Source organism: Lithobates pipiens, unplaced genomic scaffold, assembly GCF_037356315.1.
Source record: "Lithobates pipiens isolate NorthernLeopardFrog02 unplaced genomic scaffold, aLitPip1_a1.2 Scaffold_23, whole genome shotgun sequence".
Classification (NCBI taxonomy): Eukaryota; Metazoa; Chordata; class Amphibia; order Anura; family Ranidae; genus Lithobates; species Lithobates pipiens.
The window spans coordinates 124331652-124352666 of record NW_027507785.1 but is presented as its reverse complement, the minus strand read 5'-3'; the positions used below and the strand labels follow the sequence as shown (position 1 = coordinate 124352666).

Genomic DNA, 21015 nt, shown 5'->3' with positions numbered 1-21015 from the left:
ATAGGTGAGCGGTCAGCAGTGGTGCACGTCAACCCTATCTATTGTGGACCGATAGCGGTCCTTACAGAACAGCAGACTGTACCGCACTCAAGCCTATGTACCGTAGCACCCTATACCAAGTTACCAGTCCTTATAAGAACTTTTGTGGACCAAGCAGGTTGTGTATTAGTGTTTAGCAGACTGTACGTCAGTCCCTATACCGCTGAAGGACTGCTGCAGTATAGGGCAGCGGTCAGCAGTGGTGCACGTCAACCCTATCTATTGTGGACCGATAGCGGTCCTTACAGAACAGCAGACTGTACCGCACTCAAGCCTATGTACCGTAGCACCCTATACCAAGTTACCAGTCCTTATAAGAACTTTTGTGGACCAAGCAGGTTGTGTATTAGTGTTTAGCAGACTGTACGTCAGTCCCTATACCGCTGAAGGACTGCTGCAGTATAGGGCAGCGGTCAGCAGTGGTGCACGTCAACCCTATCTATTGTGGACCGATAGCGGTCCTTACAGAACAGCAGACTGTACCGCACTCAAGCCTATGTACCGTAGCACCCTATACCAAGTTACCAGTCCTTATAAGAACTTTTGTGGAACAAGCAGGTTGTGTGTTAGTGATTAGCAGACTGTACGTCAGTCCCTATACCGCTGAAGGACTGCTGCAGTATAGGGCAGCGGTCAGCAGTGGTGCACGTCAACCCTATCTATTGTGGACCGATAGCGGTCCTTACAGAACAGCAGACTGTACCGCACTCAAGCCTATGTACCGTAGCACCCTATACCAAGTTACCAGTCCTTATAAGAACTTTTGTGGAACAAGTGAGTTGTGAATGTTTAGCAGACTGCAGCAGAAGGGCAGCAGTCAAGTATAATATCCTTTCTATATTTGGAAGAAAGAATATTATACATGTACAAGCCTATTACTGTACCACTGATACCAGTCCTGAAAAGAACCTTTGTGGAACTAATAATAACAGCAAGTCTTTAAAATTACCCTCACTGCCTGACAACACTGCTTCCTTCCTGTCCCTATACAAATTGGCAAAAAAAGAGAACGATTAGTGGTTACTGGAACAGCTCTTTTGTGGACCTTGATAGTAACAGCTAATGATGATGATGATGATGATGATGATGAAAGACTAATCTGGCTGTCCCTGTAGCATACACCGTCCTTTCCCTTTCTCTAAACTAACAAAAGACACTCAGGCTGCTGCAAGAATCAGCAGCACAGCAAACCTATCAACACCTAACACCTATACCAGTCCTGAAAAGAACTTTTGTGTACCAAATAGCTAGTGGTTTATCTCTCCCTACTCCACACAGGAACCTGTCCCTATCTTAACAGAAGAAAGAATGTAAAATGGCCACCGGATCGGGTGTATTTATAGGTTAGGGGGAATGTACAAGTGTCCATGTGCTGTCATGTCTCAATTGGCTGTCCTGTATCACATGATAAACGTGTCACCAAAGGTTAAAGTTCTTGTATACATTAAACACGTAAGTCCGCCGCGGCGAACGACGGAAAAAGGCGTTCGAACGTGCGGACCGCGAATGTCGGAAATTCGCCGCGAAACGACCGCCGGGCGAACCGTTCGGCCATCACTAGTGTCCAGCCTACCTTTGTCCCGAGCCTCCGTCCCGTGCCTTGCCTCCTTGCCTCCGTCCCGTGCCGTGCCTTGCCTTGCATCCGTCCCGTGTCGTGCCTTGCCTTGCCCCCGTCCCGTCCCGTCCCGTGCCGTGCCGTGCCTTGCCTTGCCTCCGTCCCGTGCCCTCTTCGTCGGCTGCCATTGTAAAATTCAAAAGCTGCGCCGCCGCCTTCGCCTGTGATAGGCGGAACACTGAATTTCCCAGCAGCCTGTGTTCCGCCTATCACAGACGTCGTATCATCCTCGTCCGTAGTACGAGGATGATACGATGTCCGTGATAGGCGGAACACAGGCTGCTGGGAAATTCAGTGTTCCGCCTATCACAGGCGAAGGCGGAGCCGGAGGCGCGGCTTTTGAATAGAATGGCCGCTGTCTGTCTGCTCGACACGCTGATCGAGCGGGCAGACAGCGATGACTCGAGTATAAGCCGAGGGGGGCACTTTCAGCCTCAAAAAAGAGGCTGAAAATCTCAGCTTATACTCGAGTATATACGGTAGTATGTTGTTAGCTGTTTGGTTTATTTTTCCCTATTGAGGGTTTACGTTTGTATCCCGGCTGTTTTACGGCTCTATTTTCTCTTTACTTATTTTTTAACACAATGTTGAGTGTAATCTTTAAAAGTATCCTTTAATGATATTGCCACCTCTAGCTCATGTTCTCCTCAGCAGACATTATGCTGTCAATTACCTTGTTCATTGAAGTGTTGTATTTAACCCTTTCATGACTAAGGCCGCGTACACACGGGCGGACTGTCCGCCCAACTAGGTTCGTCAAACAGTTTGACAAACAGTCCGTTCAAAATTTGCATGAGCAGACTTGACCACATACGACGAACGAACAGTCCGCTGAAAACTTGCGCGATGACGTGAACGGCACGTACGACGGGACGAGAAATTCGGCGTCCGATACACTGCAATGCAACCTTCACCGTGTAAATTCTTTCTGAGCATGCGCGAGACTTAGTTTGCCGAACAAGCCTACACACGAGCGGACTGTTCGCTCAAACCAAGTTTCAGCGGACAGTCTTACGGAAATTCCGAAAAACTTTGTTCGTCAGACTGTCCGCTGAAACTGTCCGCTGAAGCCCACACACGAGCGGACTGTCCGCTGAAACACTGTTCAGCGGACAAAGTTGGACGAACAGTCCGCCCGTGTGTACGCGGCCTAAGCCTATTTTTGGCATTTGGTGTTTACAAGTTAAAATCCATATTTTTTGCTAGAAAATTACTTGGAACCCCCAAACATTATATATATATTTTTAGCAGAGACTCTAGAGAATAAAATGGAGATTGTTGCAATATTTTATATCACACGGTATTTGCGCAGCGGTGTTTTAAATGCAACTTTTTGGGAAAAGGGACACTTTCATGAATTAAAAAAAAACAAAACAGTAAAATTAGCCCAATTTTTTTGCATAATGTTAAAGATAATGTTACGCTGATAAATAGATACCAAACATGTCACACTTTATAATTGCACGCACTTGTGGATTGACGGCAAAGTACGGTACCTAAAAATCTCAATAGGCGACGCTTTAAATTTTTTTACGGTTACCAGATTAGCGTTACAGAGGAGGTCTAGTGCTGGAATTATTGCTCTCGCTCTGACAATCGCGGCGATACCTCACATGTGTGATTTGAACACCGTTTACATATGCGGGTGCGACTTCCGTATGCGTTTTCTTTGCTTTGCGAGCTCGCAGGGACGGCGGGCGCTTTAAAAAAAATTTAAATTTTTTTATTTATTTTATTTATTTTAAAATGACTAAATTGTTTTAAAAAAAAAATTTGATCACTTTTATTGCTGTCACAAGGAATGTAAACATCCCTTGTGACAGTAATAGGTGGTGACAGGTAGTTTTTATGGAGGGATCGGGGGTCTAAAAGACCCCCATCCCTCCTTTACCTTCCTTCCTTTCTTTAAACTACGATTCTGAATACCGTATATATTTTTAAAACCGGCGCCTTTGGCAGCCGAGTAAACGGGAAGTGACGTCATGACGTCGCTTCCGTGTTTACTATGAGGAGACTGGAACGAAGCCGATTACGAATTCCTCCCCAGCAGCCGGAGACAGCGGACATGGAATCGGTGCTCCCGATCGAGCGGGAGCACCGGTAACAGCGGCGGGAGGCGGCGGGAGGGGGGACGTCCCCTCCCGTTCCTCCGGCATAACAGCCAAGCGGCTTTTAGCCGCATCGGTTGTTATGGCTGGATAGCCAATCGCCTGCTGAAAAAAACGGTACCGGGAGGATGCCTGCAGGTGCGGGCATCATCCCAGTATACCCCCCGGAAGCCGAGTACGCAGATCTGCGTACGCTCGGCAGGAAGGGGTTAAATGCCATCTCTGTTGCTCCCCCTCTATGCTAACACTTGAGAAAGGAGCGTGCATGTGCCCTACGGACTTCGCGCATGCTCAGAAACGCGTTGTGTCCCCTGCTGACGTCACAAGCTGTCTCCACGAGTCTCTCCGCGTCTCTCCGCATTCTGCTGAGTGCAAGACACAGCTGAGCTCCCCGCCAGCGTCTTGTGGACCTCATTACAGTTGCTTGGACTTTCGGATACTTGTCTGCTGCGCATTGGTGGAATGCGCAGCAGATGAGTCTGCTTCTAAGCAATCTGGACAATAAGATATCCAGTTGATGTCTGCCTTTCAGTCGCGGAGGCTTTTGATCCTGACTCTGAACGAAATGGTTCATTCTGCCTTTAGGTTGCCTCTTGAAGAGGTGACTGAGCCCCCTGGTCCTCTTTGGGATCTCTGAGGCATCTTCAGGTCACACAGACTTTCCCTCTACACCCCCTGTTGGAACAGAAGGTGTACACTGATTGGGAACATCCTGACAGGACTTTTGTTCCTCCTAATGCCGCGTACACATGATCGGATTATCCGGCGGACCAGAGTCTGCCGGACAATCCGCCCATGTGTGGGCTCCGGCGGACTTTTTGTTCCCAAAAGTCCAGCGGACTTAGAAAGAAGTCTTGACTCAAAATTGTCCGCCGGACTCTGCAGTCCGGTGGACAATCCGCCCGTCTGTGTGCTAGTCCGCCGGACTTTAGAAATGAACGGACTTGCCCACACACGGAGTAAAGTCCGTTCATTTTGAACATGACTCCAGGTAGAAGGAACTAGCGAAGGAAGTCAATGTCGCTGCCTCCATCCGCGAGATTGACACCTCGCGAGCATGTCACCAGATATGGATTTAAAGGGGAACCCCCTACGCCGACAAAACGGCGTGGGGGTCCCCCCAAAGTCCATAGCAGACCCTTATCCGAGCACGCAGCCCAGCCGGTCAGGAAAGGGGGTGGGGACGAGCGAGCGCCTCCCTCCCTCCTGAGCCATACCAGGCCGCGTGCCCTCAACACGGGGGGTGTTTTGGGGAAGGGGGGGCCTACCCCTACCCATTCACCTGGAGAAAAACGTGTACATAAAAAAAACACAACACAGGTTTTTAAAGTACTTTATTAGACAGCTTTATTAGACAGCTCTGGGGGTCTTCTTCTGTCTTCGGGGGTCTTCTCGCTGGACTCCTCCGCTATCTTCTGCTAGCTCTTTTACTAGCGGAGGAGATTGGCTTTCTCCTTCGTGCATCCGGGGGTGTCCTTCAGACTTCGGGGTCTTGTCCCGCTCTTCGGTTCTTCTTGCCGGGCCTCCACTTTCTTCTTCCAGCTCTTTTACTAGCATTGGCCCGGTCTTGTCGCTGTCGCCTTCTGCTTCTTCTTCTTCTTCTCTTCTTCCGGGTAATCTGAAAGGTATTCAAGGGCTTAATTGTGTGTCTAATAAGTGTATGTGTGCTAATTTTACTCACAGACTGGCTGGCTTTTCTCCCTGCATTCAGCTCTGGACAGTAAGTGAAATCAGGGAAAATAACCAGCCAGATCTGTGTTGAGTGTTTACTAACACACACATCTCTGTGCTGTGGTTGGCCACAGCTAGCAGCAGACTGACAGCGAAAAGCACTGGCTGTGAGCCTGCTAACAAACTTGTGCTCGAAACAGGGGACACACACGTGTTATGAGGGTACAACAAAGTCAACAGCCAGCAGTATGTGGTAAACTGCTGGTCGGCGACTGGATTAAACAAAGTTTTATATTAACTACATAATAATCAGTTCAGCAACAGCAGTTCATATTTTTTGTGGTACAGGTTTTAACAGTTAAAAATTTGTAGATAAATCTCAAATATGCATTTCAGCATGACTTAAGAATATTTGTGAATTAGAATTGTTCTGCAAGAAAACATGAGAAACATTTTTTAAGCAGAACTCCAGAAAGTTTTAATGCATAGAAGTGTAGGAGATGAGTGTACTAATTTACACTTCTCTTATTGACATTGTCACCAGATCTGGTGCTTTGAAGTCTTTGTTCTCCCTACTATTTAGCCAGTGCCCATACCTTCCTAGTCCCTTTAAGCAGCATTAATACCTCTTTAACTATATGATTATAAAGTCTGCCTATAGAAGTTTTGTGGGCATTTTCCAACTACCTAGTGACCAGAGTGCAAGGATTGAAAAAATGCAGTGGCTAAACAGTAAAAAATAGTCAAGATTTCAGTGCAATCGACTTGAAGAAAACCATGAAGATAAGTGTAAATGAAACATTACACTTACCTCCCACTCTTTCCCTCATTTCCTGGAATATTTTTTTTTTAAAACAAGAATAGAACTTATGGCTAGTTGATAGAAACATCTATAGGCTGTGATTTTTCTCCAAGAGCTTGTTAGCAAGTACTGACAGAAAAATAAACATTTGTACGCATCTTCTTTTTTTTCAGTTAAAATTTGCTGAATTCATTCCTTTTTAAAGTGAAAGTTTATAGTAATACAAACATAGTTATATTTGACAATCTAATATGAGCGTATTTGCAAATTTTTATATTCCATCATTTTTATTTTTTTATATATACATATTTATTCCATTTCTTATATATTTATTCAATTTCTTATATATTTTTTATTACATCCCATTTATGTTTGTACTTAAAGGAGGTGTCTGTTAAAGTGCTTTAGTCAGAAACTTTAGTCAGAAAATTAAGTCCTGCTAGATAAGTTCAGGCCGACCCCTTTTGCAAATAGAGCTATGTAAAAAATTATAAAATAAGTGCCTATACCAGTGATGGCGAACCTTGGCACTACAGATGCTTTGGAACTACATTTACCATGACATTTCCCACAACGCTCACCTACACTGCAGATTGCAAGTGCATGATGGGAAATGTAGTTCAAAAACATCTGGAGTGCCAAGGCTTTCGCATTATGCCGCTAGAGGCAAATCTGCTGACAGCTTTAATGCTGCTTAGCGTCTCTGGGCTTCAGCAAAATGCAAGCCTCCAGCAAGAAGAAATTGAGCAATGACGGAGGCAATTTACAGCACTCACTAATTTTGGTAGCATAATTATTAATGTGAAATGTATGTTCCTTGTTATAGAACATTTTATTTTATTTTTTATCAAATTGGTATGGGTAATGTTCTGCTTTAAGTACACATAAGGGAAGAGAGGAGTCCCTCCTTAATATGTTTTCTATTTTAGCTGCAATTTTAGTTTGAACACTGGATGGTATTATACTTCCCTTTTATGATAATGGCATTTCGTTTTTGCTAATTTTGATAATTCAGTTTTATGATCTGATCACCAATAATTTGGTATAAAAGATTCTTAGTATAAGCATGTTTTTCAATTTTTATGAATTTTGTTTAGCTGTGGAATTGTGGGAAGGATTTCTCTTGCCACGAGTCGCTATATATTACACTATATTATGGAGCCTTGACATCCTCTATCAATCCATGTCCCCTAAAGACGTTGGCTATGACAAAATGTGTTAGAAGGGGTCTTGGTAATGATCTCATCACACTCTAGAAAGGGGATGGACATACAAATTGGGTATTGGGAAGCTGCACACCCTGGTATAAAGTTAGAAAAATGGTAAGAAACAATTCCCAGTGTTTTTTTTTTAGCAGCGATTTGAGAGACAATTGTTTTTACATTTTTCATGTATTGCTCTCTTTCTGCTGTTCTATTTAAAATAATTAAGTGCTGGAAAAATTCCCTTTCTCCTTTTTGGTTTCTCCATTATCTAAAATATTTTAATTGGGATGAGGTGCTTTTCTTTTTGGTGTTGATGGAGGCTAGAATCAAATTTTGAATAAAATCCTAGGTGTCACCGCCCACCTTTCCCCATATGGTGGGAGCCTCGCTATACCGTGACCGCCTGTAGGCCCTAGGCTCCGTTTGCGTATTTCCATCCTGGGGGGCTTTTCTTTGGACATGGTTGACGGCGAGGCCTGGGATTACCTCTGAGGGAGACTGATCATTTTTAGCGAAAGCCTCTGGTTCAAATGCATGTATTTGATGGAAAGGGTAAATATTGCTTTTTTTCAATAGATACTCATAAAACTGATGATCTAATGTTATTCAATATTGAAAATTATCCATTTGCTGTATCAACAGATATTCTAGGTTGAAATGCATTGGGGTATTTCCATACATCAAATGGTTCTTTGAACTATGAAAATGTGAACTTATTGTAAAAATTATAAATTCAAACATAGATAAATTCATGTGAAAGATTTTTCATCAATATTTGCATTATCGTTGCATATACCAGAGATCATATTTTAATAATTTCCACTTTTCTATGATGCATAAATATTTCATCATCTGTTGTCAATAAAAGCTTCTCATTTTATGAACTTCTGTGTCTCGCATGATCTCATCACACATGCGCACTTGACTAAGCGTCATTTTTTTATTACGTTACATGATGTCAGGGAGCTTGTGCAACAAGTGCTAATACCCATGCGGCAAGTTTTCATCCTCATGTTCATGTGCAGGGTTGTGAGAAAAGAAGCCTAACCAGATGGGCAAGGACAAGAATGCACATGAGCACTGGTACATACGTGCACACTTGCACGCCCACAGATTCTGGTGCCCCGCAGCCTATTTAAACCCAAAGTCTCCCTAGCCCCAGTTCTGATTCCTGTGTTCCTAAAACTCTGCTCCCTTGTTCCTGACCCAGCTACATCTGATAACTGTCTTGTATCACCCCTGCATGTTTAATCTGCTGCTCACCTGTGTTACTGACCACAACTTGTACTTCTGACCACGATTCCGCCTTCTGACTTAGTATTCTGCCGCCAGCATGTTACCAGCTCCTGCCTTTTACTGACCCTGAGCTTGATCTTGACTCTGCAACTGTTTACATGGCTTCTGCTGAACATAGCTTGTGACTGCCACCTGAACTCTTCCACTTCCCTAGCAGTCCCTGTCTCCACTACCAGGGTGCTTGGATGGGAATTGCGCACGAGGCCATCCTCCAACTTTCAGGCTCTGCAGTCAGGTACATGACATATGCTGTCATTCATCCACGTATCCTGTTTAACTTAATAAAGTAGTGTTCCTGTTCACCTTAATGCTACTTGGGGCCATGTTGGTGCTTCAACTGGTGAGAAGCTGCTGACATTGCCACTAAAGGTACCAAGCACTTGTGGTTTTACTGCTGCCATGTTTTGATGCTGCAGTGTTGTGAAGTTGGTGATACTCATTCCTACAGCTGCCTTGTGGCACCGAGGCACAGTTCTATACTGTGCCTCGGGGGCCTTTTCCTTTGCCTGTGCCTATCCTACCCTTTACCATATATAGGATATATGACCCAATATATTACAATATATGAGTTCCCATATATTTTTTTAGATTTTTTATTTTGGTTTCAGCACTTCATTTATGACATTTATGACTATTTTCATCTTTTCGAATTTCCTTTCTTGGAAATCATCCTTGTTGAGTCCCGAGCCGTCCTAGCCACCTCAGCTCCAGCCAGTGATACCCCTAGGGGTTTTCTGATTCATGTTGGTACACCCCTACTGCATAGATACATAGAATGTAAGTATCGTATTTATCGGCGTATAACACGCAACGGTGTATAACACGCACCCCAAGTTTAGGAGGGAATTTTAAGGAAAAAAACTTTTAGGAGGGAAGTTTAAGGAAAAAAAAAATGTACATTTAAATGCTCATCAATGCAGCCTTATCAGCGTCCATCTGCAGCCTTGTCCATCATTGCAGAATGATCAGTGTCCATCTGCAGCCTTGGCCAGTCTGATTGCAGCCTTGCTCAGTGTCATTTCAGCCTTGCAGCCTTGCTCGTTTTTAAAATTAGCGCGGCCGAGATACACAGAGCCGGGTTTCCTGTGTATCTCGGCTCCTCTTGACTCCATTCGGCTCCATTTGCCGCCGCTGTCCCGCCCAATCCCGCCCCTTGGCCCGGCTCCTATGATGGACATAACAGAGGTCCAATGGCGGGACTGCGAGTGGAGCCGAATGGAGCCGAGTACACAGTACACTCGGCTATGTTGTATCTCTGCGGCGCTTCTCTCACCCTCAGACAGGGGGGATCGGCGTATAACACGCACCCACAATTTCCCCCCTGGTTTGGGGGGGTGGGGGATTTACCTAGGTAATTTTACCTCCTATTTATCCCATCTTAATCTCTTTCCTTGACAGGTTCAGGCCATATAGATATTCTTTTTATTACCATAGTATTCATTTATTCACGTGCATGCTACTGAAGAATGGATGAATCCAAGAAACGCATAGAGCGATTATATGCCCTGTTTTTATGCCTAATTATATGGTTTACCTGACCAAATCATTACTTGTATTATGTGATTTGTATTACTAAGTGGCAATTTGTAATTTCTGTATGTATATCTACTGAATGAATTGCATTGGTTATCTATGTCTACTCATGATTACCCTTGTGTAACATATTACTGATTTCCTATAAATTAAAATGTTCTACACCTGCGTGCTTCATCTAAAGTCCCAACCATCAGTCCTCCTGTTTGTCTCATTTAGATAGGGATGGGCCGCCTCATTTAAAGTCCCAACGTTCTCTTTTTCTTCACAACTACGTTAAGTGGATGACTTAGGCCGCGTACACACGGGCGGACTGTTCGCCCAACTTTGTCCGCTGAACAGTGTTTCAGCGGACAGTCCGCTCGTGTGTGGGCTTCAGCGGACAGTTTCAGCGGACTGTTTGACGAACAAAGTCTTATGGAATTTCCGTAAAACTGTTCGCTGAAACTTGGTTTCAGCGGACAGTCCGCCCGTGTGTGGGCCAGTCCGCTGTACTTTCGAAATGAGCGGACTGTTCCCGCCCGGAGAAAAGTCTGCTCATTTCGAGCGCGTCTCCAGGTAGGCGGGGCCCGCGAAGGAGACGTCGCGGGCTCCGCCGCCTGGTATGGACTTAAAGGGGAACTCCAACGCCGAAAAAAAAATCGGCGTGGGGGTCCCCCCAAAGTCCACAACAGACCCTTGTCCGAGCACGCTACCCGGCCGGCCAGGAAAGGGGGGCGAGCGAGCGCGCCCCCCCTCCTAAGCCGTACCAGGCCGCGTGCCCTCAACATGGGGGGTGCCTTGGGGAAGGGGGGGCCGCGCGGCCCCCCCCACCCCAAAGCACCTTGTCCCCATGTTGATGAGGACAAGGGCCTCTTCCCGACAACCCTGGCCGTTGGTTGTCGGGGTCTGCGGGCGGGGGGCTTATCGGAATCCGGGAGCCCCCTTTAATAAGGGGGCCCCCGGATACCGGCCCCCCCACCCTATGTGAATGAGTATGGGGTACAATGTACCCCTACCCATTCACCTGTAAAATAAAAGTACCCAAAAAAAACACAACACACGAGATAAAATATTTTATTGCACAGCTCCGGGGGTCTTCCGTCTTCGGGGGTCTTCTCGCCGGACTCCTCCGCTATCTTCTTGTAGCTCTTTTGCTAGCGGAGTAGCTTTCTTCCTCCCCGCCGCCGGCCTCTTCTCCCGACTTCGGGGGTCTTGTCCCCCTCTTCGGTTCTTCTGCCGGGCCACCGCGCCTTCTTATAGCTCTTTTGCAGGCGGTGGCCCAGTCTTCTGTCGCCGCTGTCGCCGTCGCCTTCCGTTCTTCTTCTGCTTCTTCTTCCCCAGGAGATGTTGACACGTCGCTCTCTCCGACCGGAATGCCAGAGCCTCGCTGCGCGGCCACTTATATAGTGACAATGGGGCGGTGTCACATGGTATATGTCACGCCAGGCGACGGGCCCCGCCTACCTTGACACACGCTCGAAATGAGCGGACTGTCCTCCTCGTGTGTGGGCGAGTCCGTTCATTTCAAAAGTTGCGCGGACTTAGTACGACGAACTTAGTCCGCTCAAAAAGTGCCGTGTGTGGGCAAGTTCGTTCATTCAAAAGTTTGAGCGGACTGTTTGACGAACTTAGTTTCGGCAGACAGTCCGCCCGTGTGTACGCGGCCTTACATGAATCGTTTCACAAGTTTAAAATATATTTCCACTTTTTCAACCAAATTAGGTGTAGCAAGGTACTGAGCTATGACAGTATGGAGACAAAGACATTGCTTTTCATTTACTTTTCTCCCTCTTCTGCGATATTGATATCGTACTTCACAACCCTCATCTGGCCAGCAGGAGGAGAACCAAGACAAGTGGACCTATAGACTTTAATTCAAAGCACCTGGAATCCTGGGAGGTATATTTCAAGGCAGTGGCTATGTAATGTAAAACAACTGCCTATATGCAGTACAGGTTCCAACAGGCTATGTGCAGCAGGAGTACCCTCAAGGTTTTTTTTTCTTTTGGCCAAGAAAGCTCGCTCTTGGCGCCATGGGACCCCATACCTACAGATGGTTTGTGCCACTGAGTGTGTGCAAGAGGGGGATCCAGTGTTCTCTAGAACCTAAGATACAGAGCGAGATAAGTGGAGATCCAGCAGCGCCACCGATTTGCTGACCTTGTGGGGTTGCTACCATGAGAATGGAGCGTTTATTAGATTCCTCACTCCAGCTAATGAGTTCGCTGAAACACCAAAACCAAACCACTGAAAGAGCCTTTCGCCGCCTCCAAGAGTCAGTGAGAGGGCCACTTGCCCATTTCTACACTGTTAGCAGTAATCAAGTTGCTGAGAGCAGGACACTTAGAGCACACAGCCCACATCTATTTACAGAAATTCTGTACCTTATTACCATTGAGCCTTTACCAACTCTGAGCTGCAGTCATACTGCACCATTTATAACTATGGACTTCACTGTGCGAGGAACTTTATTTCACCGTTTGCCATCTTACTGCATGCAGACTTACCAGAATTAACATAACTGCACCAATGCTCAGTTGAAGGGTTTCAACTTGTGGACAGAAGATCAACCTTAAGGACAGCCCCTTTCTTGCATTCTACACATTTCCCTCAATTCCCCACTTTACTGTTTGTTCTTTTATTATTTAGTCAGTTTAGGCCTAGCACCCCCGCCATTAGTGCACACTGGCAGTGTAGCTTCCGTATTGGTAGTTCAAACCTAATTTTTTCTCAAATTTGCCTGTAAAAGTGGAAGTGTGCTTTAAAAGCACCAGTGTTTTATAATAATAATAAAGGGATTCTAAATGCAACTTTGTTCTTAAAATAAAAATAGGTTATACATACCTGCTCTGTGTGACGATAATGCACAGAGTGGCCACTTACCTCCTCTTTGGCAGTCCCCGTCTGCGCTGTCCACTCCTTCTTTTTACAAATGCCCCCTCAGCAAGCTGGGTGCCAAGGCGGCACCTGTGCATGTGAACTCCCAAGCTGGGCTGTGTACGTCCATAGACGCACACAACAGCAGCAAGCCACACCCCCACTCCCTCCTTACAAGAGTGTGACTAATGGTAACCCTCCCGCAGCTGCCTGTGTCTCCTGTGAATTCAGATAGCGAAGAGAGCAGTGCTGCAGCCAGGGCAGCACTGGATTTGTATTGGTGGGGGGGGGGGAGGCAGGAAAGGAGTGACAGCTAGGTGGGTTACCCTAATGTAGATATTGCATTAATGTAAAAAAAAAACAGAACCACTTTAAGGAGTGCTGTGTTATTGGAAACCTCATAGGCTCTAGAGTACTAACATCTGCTTCATAGAGATCAGTTCCACTATTTGCCTTTGAAGCTGTAGCTGTAGAAAGTGCTAAGAATTCAAACACTAAACACTGGCAGATTGATTGAGACATGCGGCACAGTGAATATGTCTGAGTTTACCCTTTCTTTATAAAAAATACATCTAATGCCACGTACACACGATCGGACTATCCGGCGGATTTGTGTGTGTGGGCTCCGGTGGACTTTTTGTTCCCAAAAGTCCGGCGGACTTAGAGGTTTTGACTCAAAATTGTCCGCCGGACTCAGTAGTCCGGCAAACAATCCGGCCATCTGTGAAATGAACGGACTTGCCCACACACAGAGAAAAGTCCGTTCATTTTTAACATGGCTCTAGGTAGACGGAACTAGCAAAGGAAGTCAATGTCGCCACCTCCATCGACGAGATTGGCACCTTGCTGGCCCTGTCACCAGATATGGACTTAAAGGGGAAGCCCTATGGCGAAAAAACGGGCGGGACAAGACCCCCGAAGTCGGAAGAAGACCCCCGGACGGCGGTGACGAAGAAGAAGAAAGCCGGGCTCCTCTGCTAGTAAAAGAGCAGAAGATAGTGGAGGAGTGTGGCGAGAAGACCCCCCAAGACGGAAGAAGACCACCGGAGCTGTCTAATAAATTATTTTAAAAACTTGTGTTGTGTTTTTTTATTTACACTTTTTTTCACCAGGTGAATGGGTAGGGGTACATTGTACCCCATACTCATTCACATAGGGTGGTGGGGGGCCGGTATCTGGGGGCCCCCTTATTAAAGTGGGTTCCCGGATTCCGATAAGCCCCCTGCCTGCAGACCCTGACAACCAACGGCCAGGGTTGTCGGGAAGAGGCCCTTGTCCTCATCAACATGGGGACAAGGTGCTTTCGGGTGGGGGGGCCCCCCTTCCCCAAAGCACCCTCCATGTTGAGGGCATGAGGCCTGGTACGGCTCAGGAGGGGGGGGCGCTCGCTCGTCCCCACCCCTTTCCTGACCAGCCAGGCTACATGCTCAGATAAGGGTCTGATATGGACTGTGGGGGGACCCCCACGCCGTTTTTTCGGTGTAGGGCTTCCCCTTTAAGTCCATACCAGGTGACGGGGCCAGAGAGGTGTCAATCTCGCAGATGGAGGCGGCAACATTGATTTCTTCGCTAGTTCCATCTACCTGGAGCCACGTTCAAAATTGACGGACTTTTCTCCGTGTGTGGGCAAGTCCGTTCATTTCAAAAGTCCGGCGGACTCCCACCATAGGTCCGGTGGACAATCCACCAGAAAAGTCCGGTTGTGTGTAGGCAGGTCCGCTCGGAAAAGTCCACCGCTCTAAGTCCTCCGGATAGTACGATCATGTGTACACGGCATAAGAGATTCTAAAGTCAAATTGAATATTGGGTCCGCGTTTTTTTACTTTATTATGAATTTGTTATAACCACTGCCACCACCCATGAACTGCAAGAGGTTTCTATTGGGATTTTCCATCCAGTTCAATGTTTTTATCCATGTAAAAAACTGCTTAGATCCTAAAATCTAAATTGGAAGAGCTACAAAGAATAATGTGCTCTCCAAAATACATGATGTGACTTGATCAAGATAACTGGCAGAAGTCCTATTTTATTTCTTGAAGTATAAAAACGTTCATACTTCATATGACGCACAATGGTAAACAAAAAAATCCATCAAATGGGAACCCACCATGTACTTGACTATAATATACAGAATATACCAATATTTAATACTATAAGGTTTTAATAACATTACAGTATATTATTTGGATTTTTTTTTATTACCAGTTAATTATTAGAGATTTGGATGTACATAATATTTTATATTTTAATATAAATTATTACAATTAATACAGATATATTTATATGGATTTCCTAATACATGCATTTTCACATATTTAATCACAGGGTCAGTGCTGGAATGGAGTTTGTTCTACCAACAGGTGAAACTGCTTCTGACACTTACCCAACATGGCTTAAGTTCCACATGGGAATTAACCGCTATGAGCTATACCCCAGACAAGACCCTCTTATTCCTATCTTGCTGAAAGAGATGTCTACACATCGCATCCTTAATTCTGGTAATTATATTCCTTCTCATTCTTACATCTTTGGTTTCTATCTCCTACTAATTGTCACATATGTATCAGAGCTAGTGATAGTTTTGTGTGGGTTAAAGGAAACTTGTCATATTGGAAACTGCCACTAAAAGGTAAGGGTCACTGTTTAAGTCAGTAGTCAAGACAGAACTGGTAAGACTAATGCGGCGTACATACGATCATGTGTGGGCTCTGGTGGATTTCTTTTCCCAAAAGTCCGGCGGACTTAGAAAGTAGTTTTGACTCAAAAATTGTCTGCCGTACTGCGAGTCTGGCGGACAATCCAGCCGTCTGTGTGCTAGTCTGCCGGACTTTTGAAATGAACGGACTTTCCCGCACACAGAGAAAAGTCTGTTCATTTTGAACATGGCTCCAGGTAGCCGGGACTAGCGAAGGAAGTCAATGTCGCCACCTTCGGCGGCGAGATTGACACGTCGCTGGCCCCGTCACCTGGTATGGACTTAAAGGGGAAGCCCTACGCCAAAAAAATGGCGTGGGGGTCCCCTCAAGGTCCATATCAGACCCTTATCCGAGCATGCAGCCTGGGCAGTCAGGAAAAGGGATGGGGACAAGCGAGCGCCCCCCTCCTGAGCTGTACCAGGCCGTGTGCCCTCAAAATGGGGGGGTGCTTTGGGGAAGGAGGGCCCTGCACCTTGTCCCCATGTTGATGAGGACAAGGGCCTCTTCCCGACAACCCTGACCATTGGTTGTCGGGGTCTGCGGGCTTATCGGAATCCGGGAGACCCTTTAATAAGGGGGGCCCCAGACACTGGCCCCCCACCCTATGTGAATTAGTATGGGGTACAATGTACCCCTACCCATTCACCTGGTGAAAGAAATGTAAATAAAACACAACACAAGGTTTCAAAATAATTTATTGCACAGCTCCGGGTCTTCCGTCTTGGGGGGTCTTCCCGCCGTACTCCTCCGCTATCTTCTGCTAGCTCTTTTACTAGCGGAGGAGCCCGGCTTTCTTCTTCGTAGCCACCCAGGGGTCTTCTTCTGACTTCTGGGGTATTGTCCCCCTCTTTGGGGGTCTTGTCTCCCTCTTTGATTCTTCTTGCCGGGCCTCCGCTTTCTTCCTTTAGCTCTTTTACTAGCGGTGGCCCGGTCTTCTGTCGCCGCCGCCTGTTCTTCCGACTTTGGGGGTCTTGTCCCCCTCTTCGGTTCTTCTTGCCGGGTCTCCGCTCCTTCTTCCAGCTCTTTTACTAGCGGTGACCCAGTCTTCTGTCTCCGCCGCCGCCACCTTCTCATCTCTTCTTCTTCTACCTCCTTGAGATGTTGACTCAACGCTCTCTCTGGCCGCAATGACAGGGACACGGTGTGCGGCGACTTATATAGGGACAGCGGGTGCGGTCACAGGTGATGTCCCCGCCCCTTATGATGTCACAGTCCCAGAGGATGCTGGGAATGTGACATCATAAGGGGCGGGTACATCACCCGGTGACCCCGCCCATTGCCCCTATATAAATCGCGCACACCATGTCCCTGTCATTGCGGCCAGAGAGTGTCGAGTCAACATCTCAAGGAGGAAGAAGAAGAAGAAGAAGAGAAGGCGGCGGCAACAGAAGATAGGGCCACCGCTAGCAAAAGAGCTGGAAGAAGGAAGGCCCGGCAAGAAGAACCGAAGAGGGGGACAAGACCCCCGAAGTCGGAAGAAGAGGCAACGGCGACAGAAGACTGGGCCACCGCTAGTAAAAGAGCTAAAGGAAGAAAGCGGGGGCCCAGCAAGAAGAACTTAAGAGGGGGACAAGACCCCCAAAGAGGGGGACAAGACCCCCGAAGTCAGAAGAAGACATGACGAAGAAGAAAGCCGGGCCCCTTCGCTAGTAAAAGAGCTAGCAGAAGATAGCGGAGGAGTCCGGTGGGAAGACCCCTCAAGACGGAAGACCCGGAGCTGTGCAATAAATTATTTTGAAGACACGTCCATAGGGGGTGCCTGGGCCCCACCCTCCCCCCTCCCCCCTCCCCCCAGGCAGTAAAAAAATAAAATAAAAAAATAAGTAAAAAGATAACAGTTTTTTTAAAGCTGGCCCTTAAAAAAAAAAAAAAAGTCCTTAAGTGCATGTTCGGACGCCGGACACAGTGCACCAATTGTGCCCAGGAGAGAGGTAACAGAAAGTATGAGAGGACGGACCTCTCTACAGGAGATATCGCTGGAGAGGACAACACACTGCAAGGTAAGTAAGGGGGGGTTTGATGTGAAGCTGCTGCAACTTGGTGGGACACATACTGCTGCAACTTGGTGGGACACTTGCTGCTGCAACTTGGTGGGACGCATGCTGCTGAAACTTGGTGGGACGCATGCTGCTGCAACTTGGTGGGGCGCATGCTGCTGCAATTTGGTGACACATGCTACTGCAACTTGGTGAGACGCATGCTGCTGCAACTTGGTGGGAAGCATGCTGCTGCAATTTGGTGGGACGCATGCTATTGCAACTTGGTGGGACCCATGCTGCTGCAATTGATGGTGACACATGCTGCTGCAATTTGGTGGGACACATGCTGCTGCAACTTGGTGGGACACATGCTGCTGAAATTTGTCGGTGACACATGCTGCTGCAACTTGGTGGGACGCATGCTGCTGAAACTTGGTGGGACACATGCTGCTGCAACTTGGTGGGACGCATGCTGCTGCAATTGATGGTGACACATGCTGCTGCAATTTAGTGGGACACATGCTGCTGCAACTTGGTGGGACGCATGCTGCTGCAATTTGTCGGTGACACATGCTGCTGTAACTTGGAGGGACGCATGCTGCTGCAACTTGGTGGGACACATGCTGCTGCAATTTGGTGGGACGCATGCTGCTGCAATTTGGTGGTGACACATGCTGCTGCAAATGATGGTGAGACAGACTGCTGCAATTTGGTGGGACACAGGATGCATTTGGTGGGACACAGGCTGCATGTAAGGAGGGATTTCGCTGGGGTCACCTGATGTAAGGATGGACTCCGCTGGGGACACCTGATGGCATCTGGTGGCAGGCGACGTGGCTAGTGACATGCTCAGGGCTCCCACTGATTCTGCATTATGGTGAGTTGAATGATTTCATTTTATATTACAATGTTATAATAGAAATAATGCGTTTTAATCACCCTGACACCATAACAACCATGGTGCCGGGATGATTGAAGTGCTAACACCAGGTGTTTGAAATATTTTTATCTGCTGATTGTTAAACTTTCTAGAATACAGATATATCTATTGTTGTGTAGGATCTGGGCCTGCTTAGTGAACTTGGTAAAAAATCACATAACAAAGAATACCCAATCACTAGCAAGGAAAATAAATGAAAAAAACAGCACATAATTGTATGATGAAAACTTGCAGATCTTCACCTCATTCACTAATCTAAGGGAAAATGCCCTTGCAAACTGAACATTCTATTTAATTTAAATAAATCAGCCTGGTTGTGTGGGTAGAGGAAAACATGATGTCTACTTAATGTCTTCTTGATGTCTCCTAATGTCTAAAGCCCAGTACACACATACCAAAAGTCATCCAGTTGAGCTGAAATGTGTATACCTAGCTTTAAGCTAATGTCCCACAGTCATTCAAGAGACTGAAAAGCAGGCATGCTTAGTGGACATTTAAAGCCAATATTAGGTAAACTGACACCGTTCTGTGTAACAAAAAAAACAAAAAAAAGGACTAAAGCTTTTTTTTTTTATTTCAATATTTCTCCTCTAGTTCAAAAACCTGGAGGGACGCAGCTTAAACTTCTCATGACTTTCCCAGACTATGGACAAGCTCTCTTCAAACCCATGAAGTGAGTACTAAAAAAATATGTATCAAATGTGTAGCTGAATTTAAAAAATTTGAAAGCAACAAAAACATCTGTGTTCTACATGGCAATCTACTCACCCACTCTAGTGTTTCCAAATCAAGCTGAAGTGATAATACATTTATTTTTTATTTTTTTCAACAGCAGGAATGTTTAAGGTTAAACATCAGTTTACAGGTGAATAGCTGTAGATATTACAAGAGAAAGATTTATTTCATCTAACAAGTAATGGCTTAAGCATCTTAAGCACATTAGACAGATTCAACTAGTAAGGAACATAGGATATAAAAGCCCCCAACTCTTCTGGCAGGTGTGAGTACAATACCAGCAGCAGCATATCTAATACATTAATCTGTGTGAGGAGAAATTCCAGTGTTGGTTCAGGTCAACGGAGATAGGAGATTGGGGGGATGAGAAGCAGGGGTCACAACACAGACTACACCCTAAGGCAGTGATGGCGAACCTTGGCACCCCAGATGTTTTGGAACTACATTTCCCATGATGCTCAATTACAATGAAGAGTGCATGAGAATCATGGGAAATGTAGTTCCAAAACATCTGGAGTGCCAAGGTTCACCATCACTGCCCTAAGGTGTCTGGCCTCAACCCATGCCGACCATATTTTCTGAAACTTTTTTGGGCGGTTGTGGCCCATATACTTCAGCTTATACAGTGGAAGAGTAGCATTCACCATTGTTCTCCATGTTGAAATCCTAGGCGGTTCAGGTGCCTTCCAATTAATTAGTATAGTTTTCCTAGCATAGTAAGCAGTATAAAAAATAAACAGTTTGGTGTGTGTGTCCATGGGTATATTATCAGTTACTCCTAAGAGAAGAATCAGGGGATCAAGTTTAAGGGGTACCTTACTAATCGAGCTGATGTCAGCAACCACCGCCTGCCAAAATGTCTGTATTAGCGGGCACGCCCATACCATATGGATATAGTTACCTATTTCCCCTCTGCATCTTGGACTTAGGGCATCAGGGGTGCAGTAACTAACTAATAGCCTTTGTGGCGTATAATAATCTATAATTTCTGGAGAAATTTTAGCTGTATAAAGCGATCTTTGGCTGCAATCATTAGAGGGCTGTATTGCTGGAGGCTCTCAGACTAGTCCTCATCTGTCAGGTTCAGTATGTCACACTGACAGGCAGAGAATGCCCTATTAGCCCCTGTATTACCTGCACAGGTAAGTCTAAGCCCACGTACACACGGTCAGAGATTTTGCCAACCAAATCCGTCGGATTTTGCCCGTCGGATTTAGTCGGACGGATTGTGTCTGAAACTGTTGCATACACACGGTTGGGCCAAGTTGGCGAAAAATCCGATCTTTCAGAACGTGATGACGTAATTTCGTTACGATGGGACTACATTCAGGCTAGTAGCCAATAGCTTTGATGTAGGAGTTTGATCTGAGCATGCGTGGCACTTGGTCCGATCAAAATGCTCTACACATGATCGGATTAGGTCCGTCCGGCCCAGTTGGTCGGGAAATATTTCCAACATGTTGGAAAATTGGGTCGGACGAAGATTCGGACGGAATCAGTCCGATGCATACCACACACAGTCGGATTATCTGACGAC

General features: G+C 46.2%; 1 protein-coding gene across 2 annotated transcripts in view; it reads left to right on the top strand.

The window, feature by feature from the left end:
* The window catches only part of LOC143927871 (extracellular serine/threonine protein kinase FAM20C-like), a 304483-nt gene that overhangs the window by 40976 nt on the left and 242492 nt on the right, over positions 1 to 21015 (top strand). For both annotated transcript variants that reach the window (XM_077452308.1, XM_077452309.1), the window contains exons 2-3: positions 15454 to 15626; positions 19338 to 19416. In XM_077452308.1, the coding sequence (XP_077308434.1) occupies positions 15454 to 15626; positions 19338 to 19416 (252 nt within the window). The remainder of the gene's footprint in view (positions 1 to 15453; positions 15627 to 19337; positions 19417 to 21015) is intronic.